This window comes from Euprymna scolopes, chromosome 35 (assembly GCF_053919585.1).
Source record: "Euprymna scolopes isolate OS-2025 chromosome 35, ASM5391958v1, whole genome shotgun sequence".
NCBI lineage: Eukaryota > Metazoa > Mollusca > Cephalopoda > Sepiida > Sepiolidae > Euprymna > Euprymna scolopes.
The window spans coordinates 14,497,192-14,505,387 of record NC_136516.1 but is presented as its reverse complement, the minus strand read 5'-3'; the positions used below and the strand labels follow the sequence as shown (position 1 = coordinate 14,505,387).

Here is an 8,196-nt window from a genome sequence, read left to right as displayed (position 1 = left end):
CTAAATGTTAAATTGTCAAAAAAGAAACCAGATAATAAAATGGAAATTTGGGCTGTCGTAATCGCCTAAAAAACAACAACAAAAAAAGTAGAATCTCATTTTAAATGGGTACTGATTCAGCGGAGGGCATTCACCTGCAACGTTACCAGATGTTCTGACGTCAGCAGTTCATCCTGAAATATAGATCACTTAAGAAAACCGCCATATTTGTATCTTGCAACACTGCTTGCGTATTGGGCTCGGTCTGATGACGGAAGAACATGCCTTTTTAATGCAAGTTAGAATTAAACACTCCTCGTTTCTTTTTTTTTTTTTTTTAAATGACCAACGTTTTTTCCACTCAGGACTTTCTCTTCTTTACAAAGATTGTGCGACGAAACATCCGTAATGTCATTAATCGGAAAGAGGTACTTGAGGAGTTTCACTCCTAGATTTGAAACGACGTAAGAAATGAGTGACGTCTGTTTTCTATATAAGAAAGGCGATCTTGTTCGGCTTTATTCAGTGTTCAACTGATTCGAGTCGAGTTCGTTACCAGAAAAGCAACCAGAAGAATCAGAAACTTTTATTTAATAATTATTTATTGCAATTTATAACCAAAAACTCAGCAAAAAAATGTCCCGATCAATCTTCATCGCAGCCGCTGTACTCTGTCTCTTCGGGGTAAGTTTGGTTTTGTAACACAAAATCTTATTTAATTTATTATTTGTACTTACTACATGTTCTAACGCAGGTCAATATTAGAGATTACATTTAAGCAACAACCGGTAGTGTTCCCTGTAATCTGAGTGACAACAAGTCTCCCTAGAATTCCAGTGTCTTCTTTTATAGTCATGCTCTATCTATAACACCAAGCATCCCTTTATCATGATAATATCTAATATACGAGTAGAATAGATCTATTTATATTATTCAGTTAAATATATATAGGAGGGTTGTTCCAAAAGTTAAGCCTCCTATTTTTTTTACTCAAAAAGTTGAAGAGTTATGACGGGAGTGATATTAAAATCAGCGACCTTTTGTGCTCTGGAATTTATTTTTCTACATAGTCACCATTCTCAATGCATTTTTGGCAGAAATGAAATGACGTATCTCCATAACAGGGGTTGCTTTCTTCTCTCACACCGTCAATATCTGCAACAGAGAGATAAAACTTTCATGTCACTAATTCATAAGTTCAGTCATCACAACAATGCAATCCCTTCTGACACATTCGGGCGGAATATAAAATATAAGCGGCATTACATTTGAAACGCCTCTCGTATTATAAATTGTTTTAAAAAAAATATGCAGTCAAAACTCAATACATGTAAAATATTTTATGTAAATGTATTCTGCCTCCAACGTTTTCACTGTTGCAATCATGATGCGATATGTGACTGAGAAAAATAAAGGGAGAAGGGAAGCGGCGAGTATTGTACATTAGGATGCTGAAGATTTTTACCAAAGTTAACACCCTTATACAGCCTAACATCACAAGTGGATCTGAGAGGTTTTATCACCGCGACTGGGCGCTTTCAGGTCACTTATATATATATATATATATATATATATATATATATATATATATATATATATATATATATATATATATATATATATATGCGTGTGTGTGTGTGTGTGTGTGTGTGTGTGTGTGCGTTATACTGAATTATCTTCTTTAACGTGTCACACGTAGCTTAAAATGTAAATTTATATGCATTAGCAAGTATAATTTTTTGTTGTTGTTTAATCAATAAGATTTGGTTCACAGAATGTATTTTTCTTTTATTTAATATTAAATTTGATTTCTAAATAATATTTTTAATTAATTTTCAGATCGCAGTTGAAACAAGACCACCAAAACGTAAGTATTATTTTTTTTTTTTTTTTGCGTGGTTTCGTTGAAATTTTGCCTCAAACACAATTAATTTCATTTTAAGCGTGAACGATGTGAAATTTAACAGTCGAAAAGTAATAATGCAAAACGCAGAAAATCCAATTTCTTAAAATGGTGAAAATAAACAGTGAAATAATAAACATAAAAATGCAAATTTCGACTAAATGATTTTTTTTATGAAAGACAAAAAAAAAAAAAATGGATAAAAAGAAAAAATAAAAACAAAAAAGACGAAAGTATAATAAAACAAAGCAGTTTGTATTATTTAGATTTTTCGGACTACTCTTCTAATTCTTAGTGTCATTCTTCAAACATTCCAGCCGATGTAACCTCCGACCTTCTTTAAGTGTATCTTCTTAATTAATCAATTTTGTGTTAATAATTAGTCTTGTTTGTTTTCGTAAAAAAAGTTAGTAAAAGCATTTTTCTGTTTTTCTTAGTTTGAAAAACCCTTAAAATTTAGTAATTCATGTTTATCTTAATACAAAGAGAACAGTCGATGACTTTGTAAAGCTTGGTTTTAGTTTATTTAAACAACAAAAAGAAAACCCAACATTTGCTTTAAATTGTCCTTAAAAAGTTATAACTGATTACCTGTTTTAGTTTTAATAAAAAGACATTTTTTTTAATCTTCGAACTTCTGTTCTTATCTTAACGTTTTGGTCGATGTAACCTCTGATCTTCTTCAGAGGTATGTTTTTCCCGTTTTTTGTTTGTTTGTTTGTTTTTTTTTTGTTTTTTTTTTACAAAGGAGTTACCATGTATCAAGGCCTGGAGTCCATTTGAGGATGAGGGCTAATGTGTGTATGGCAGTCATTTGGACAGTAGCGTAGTAATCGTTTGTGGTGGAAATTTGGTATAATCAGATTATTGATGAGGACGGTTCAATAAGAACTTGTTTATATTGGACTTGAAGACGACAAAATTGTAGTCACTTGACAACAGGCCAGTAAAACAGAGATCCACTGGCGGGCACGACATTTGGAATCTTTCTGTAGAACTTTGCATGGAATTTCTAACAGAATCCTTTATTTAATTTACTGAGGGCAGCATGCTCTCGTTCCGTCAGCCATATTGTTATATGATTTCATGTTCTTATGTTATAATATTTTCTTGTGAGTCTGCGTTGTCTTCTGTTCGCATGTATCATCGCAGTCTGTGGGTGCTGAAATTATCACGTGTTCGCATCTGAATTGCTCTTTATGCGTTCATTCATTTGTAACAGAGCGATATTTTGGCTGCGGGACGAGAACCAACGAGAGTTCCAATGAGAGACGCAACTCCCTATAGACTCGTTCGTCGTGAAAACTCGCAAACACACTCTTGACGCTACAACCCGCGAGCACACAGTCGACACAATACATTATACTCGACGACTCCCAAAGATACACATTGAACAACCACAAACTTATTACACATTCATTTCGTATGAATCAGATGATTCTATTGTTAGCATTGGTTTCCCCGATATTTTTCTAGTTAGAATTCTTTCTAGACATCGTATGAGTACTCATGGGAGGGACTACGCGAAGGTTGCCAACATTTTAAATAAAACTGTTTCTGTGGAACGAACAGGGTAGAAACATGGTACACTCTAGTCATTTTCATCTCCCCGCACCTTCATGGTCGTTCAGCGAGAATTTGGGGTTAGCTCACATTTTCTTTCATCATATTTCTTTAACCCTGTTTTAGTCACCTGGCTAATCCAAACATGGTTAGTCCTATGAGGTGTTTATACACTCAAATACAAAAATGTTTATAGTATTATTATTTCGTAAAATATATTTATCCTGCTGGTTCAGAATATATCTACAGTCCCTGTTGAACAGTTTGAATCACTTGTATCTTATTGATATTAATATAAAATAATACAATGAAATAAATTATAAAACTAATGAAAAATCAAGATATTACATTAGCTAAGCTCATAGTTACAAAACTGAAAGACTAATAAATTATAAATAAAATAATAATCCAATCAAAACTTATGATAAAGAAAATACAATAACATATCAACTCCATATTAAATATTACAGAGTAATCTAATGATACATAATATGCGTTTATATCTACAAATATTCATTCCCACTGGAAAAATACAAAAAAAATATATAAATCATAAAATCATACCTATGTTAGTCAGCTGGGGTGGCTGGATACCCCAGAAGGACAAAGCGACGTCTACCTCCAAGGAAAACTGAGATACAACTGCGCTATATCACATGTGCTATACTCTCGTTGAATCAGGAGAGTACTGAGTGAGGGAGAAATAAGTTGCCAACTAGGAATTATGAAAACTAAAGATAAATTTGGGGTTAAGACATTTTTCCATAATTACAAGGATATTTAGGTCGGATTAAATTAATTAAAAATTAAAAAAATTGTTATTAATAATATTTTTTTTTACATTTTCAGGATGCATCGAAAAGGCGGCCGACATTATGTTTGTGTTAGATTCTTCGAGTAGCATCTGGATTGTGGACTACGAAAAGCAGCTTAAATTTCTCGCTGATCTTGTGGATGGTTTCGGTGTTGGTAGTCCCAAATCGAAAATCCGTGTTGGCGCCATTACCTTCAGTGACTATGCCCATCTGGAATTCTCTTTGGACCGTTATTCTGATCCTAAGCAATTACGAAACGCCATTTTAAACATTGTCCACAGGCACGGTTCAACCAACACGGCCGCTGCGCTCAAATTACTCAAACAACAGGTTGAACCAACTTTACAGAATAGAAAAGCTCCAGTCATAGCTGTTGTGATCACTGACGGCGAATCAGCCGACCCTGCGGCTACGAAAGCGGAAGCGAAGAAGTTACACGAACTTGGCATCCATGTTTATGCTGTTGGTGTCGGCAACTCACGAAATTATGACATCAATGAATTGAAGGCAATTGCGAGCGACCCAGTAAACGGCGTCTACACTGTGTCCAGTTATTCGGCTTTGGATCAAATTGTACAAAAATTCCACGTCCAGCGATGCGAAGGTAAGTCACTTTTCCAAAATAACTTATTACAGAAATCCGTGTTAGCGCGATTTATAACCGTTACGCTCGAACTGTGTTCGTTACAGTTCAAACCTTTCTCGGACCCCCACGAGGGGATAAGAGAAGGGTGTGTAATGATATTGCAATATGAACCTTTTGGAAATTCTTCGTGTTTCGGCGTGAACACACATATCTCAAATCTTTCTCGTCTATACTTAATTAATATAATTTTAATATGTTATACTAATCATTTAATATGTTTTTATTTATTTATTTTATAGCGGAAATCAACCCAACAATGCCTACCACAGTCATCACTACCACAACTGAAGCTCCCACCACTACCACAACAACTAAAGCTCCCACCACTACCACAACAACTAAAGCTCCCACCACTATCACAACAACTGAAGCTCCCACCACTACTACAACAACTGAAGCTCCCACCACTACCACAACAACTGAAGCTCCCACTACTACCACAACAACTGAAGCTCCCATTACTACTACAATAACTGAAGCTCCTACTACCACAACCGAAGCTCCTACCACCACAACCGAAGCTCCTACCACCACAACTGAAGCTCCCACTACTACTACCACAACTGAAGCTCCCACTACTACTACCACAACAGAAGCCCCCACCACAACTACAACTGAAGCTCCAACAACCACGACTACAACTGAAGCTCCTACAACCACAACTACAACTGAAGCTTCCACAACCACAGTAACTTCAACCACCAAAGAATCGATAACCGAAGCTTCCGAAGAGCAACCACGTAAGTTTATTGAGTAATTATTACGTGTAGTTAACTTAAGATTGCTGTTTATACATTCCCTGTTGCTTCTAATGGGTTCGTTTAGATTTTCCGATTGTTGACAATGTCGGTAGCTACCATGTTATTATCTTCTTCTTTATATGTACCTACATTGAGATGAGTTTGTTATAATTATAGGTTTAAATAAGTTTAATTTTACTGTTTCAAACAGTGTTGTAAAACCTTTCTTTCCATAAAAAGCGAATGAAGTGAAAGTTATTATGAACATCTGGACATTTTCAACCTTGTAAAACACCCATCCTTGTATTACTGTAAAAGACGAAGAACCGTGTGAAATTATTCGACTGAATGATATAAGAAAAATCAACTAGTATTAAATAGTCGTTAACAGTCATTACAAAGTCATCACTACCATTACTGAAGCGCCCACCACTACCACAACAACTGAAGCTCCCACCACTACATCACAACTGAAGTACCCACTACCACAACAACTGAAAGTCCTACTATCACAACCGAAGCTCCAACTACTACCACCACAGCTGAAGCACTTGAAAGCATTATTTCGTAAGGTTGAATTGGAAATCCTTAGGAAACCGAGTAATGATGTATATTTTTTTTTTATTAAATTAAATTTTTTAAAATTATTTTTCTTGTTACTTTGACTTTAATAAAATCGTCAACAAGATAGAAGCACAGTTTCATCACCAACAAAATTAGAACAAAAACTAAAAAAAACAACATTATTCTGTGATTAGGGTAGTTGTCACCAAAAGTCTCAGAAAGAATGATTTTTCCATTTTTTCATTTAATAAAATAATTATTCAACATTACTCTACTCCTCAAGTTTTCAAATTTAATCAGTATTAGTAGCAATAGTAGTAGTAGTAGTAGCAATAGTAGTAGTAGCAGTAGCAGAAGTAGTAGTCGTACCAATAGTAGTAGTAGTAATAGTAGTAGTAGTAGTACGTGTGGTTATTGAGAAAAGTACAAACAAGCGAACGAACGAACAAGAGTGAATTAATAGGTCAAACTTTTGTCGGGATACTAATAATATTAATAACAATTATTAACTGATATAGTTTGCTTTATCAATGTATGATTATTGAACTCAACATAAAATCCTTTCATTATAAAAACTATGAAGTTATTTGAATTATTTTATTGGGATATGTTTATATATTTCATTTCTATTTTCTCTTTACAGAAAATGCCGAACCACACAAAGACAAATCAAGTAAGTATAACTATATGTATATTCATATAGGAACACGAGTGTATGCATAAAAACATTTGCTTTCATATATATGTATACATATTAAGTTCTATATATGATCGTTTCTATCATGTGCTCCATTTTTTAATTAGGGATATATACATATATATATATATGTAAACTAAATGTTTGTGTATACAAACATGACGTCATATACATGTAATTCCTTATATAGAAGATATAAATATGCATCAAATCGTCAAATTATTAATATATTGAGCACTGTTGAAATAAATACTAAAAACCTCCACACAAAATAATATAGTGGCACGCATTAGATATATGCTGTTTTCTGTTATCACTGTGGTTTATGTTCGCCATTTTGCCTAATATAGTAGAGATCCCTAGATGGGGGGAAGCCTTCTACTCAGTTTCTTCCCCCAGAACTGCTAGATTTTAGAATTCCCTTCCTGGTTCCTGCTTTCCCAACTGTACTGACATGTAAAAGTTCAAGTGTAATGTGAACAAACATCTTGCTTTTCAACTCCCTACATAGTACCCTTGCAACTTATATCCCTGATAGTAGCCTTCTACATTAAAGTGGCACTGCGCCTTGTTTGAGGTGAAAATGTAATAAAAAAAGTAATATATCATAAAGCTGTTTTTTTTTTCGTATGTGGAAAGAAAAGTAAAAACTCCCGGTTGAATCTATTTTTAATGCTAGTTACCGATTACAAGAATTTTTCGATCGTTTTTAAATACCTTGCCTCCATCTGTAACACATGTTCAGCTCTCCTTCATATCATCAGTTGGTCCCGCAAGCTCAGTATCATTCTCTTCAGTTCAAAAATCTATATAATCGACGCGTTTAATTTCAAACATATATGTAACCAACGTGTTTTTATCCAAACATATACATGAACGCATTTTGTTTCATATATATATATATATATATATATATATATATATATATATATATATATATATATATATATATATATATATATATATATATGTATATGTGTGTGTGTGTGTGTGTATTTATATATATCCAACGCGTTTTATTTCAAACATATATAACCAACGCGTTTTATTTCAAACATATATAAAACCAACGCGTTTTATTTCAAACATATGTATAACCAACGCGTTTTATTTCGAACATATATAAAACCAACGCGTTTTATTTCAAATATATATATAACCAACACGTTTTATTTCAAATATATATAAAACCAACGCGTTTTATTTCAAACATATATAAAACCAACGCGTTTTATTTCAAATATATATATAACCAACACGTTTTATTTCAAACATATAAAACCAACGCG

General features: G+C 33.6%; 1 protein-coding gene across 1 annotated transcript in view; it reads left to right on the top strand.

The window, feature by feature from the left end:
* Positions 1-493: 493 nt before the first annotated feature.
* Positions 494-8,196, top strand: part of LOC145259587 (uncharacterized) — an 89,024-nt gene continuing 81,321 nt past the window's right edge. The window contains exons 1-5 of the mRNA XM_080117241.1: positions 494-663; positions 1,819-1,846; positions 4,295-4,864; positions 5,146-5,646; positions 6,854-6,883. Coding sequence (XP_079973367.1) covers positions 616-663; positions 1,819-1,846; positions 4,295-4,864; positions 5,146-5,646; positions 6,854-6,883 — 1,177 coding nt within the window. The 5' untranslated portion in view covers positions 494-615. The remainder of the gene's footprint in view (positions 664-1,818; positions 1,847-4,294; positions 4,865-5,145; positions 5,647-6,853; positions 6,884-8,196) is intronic.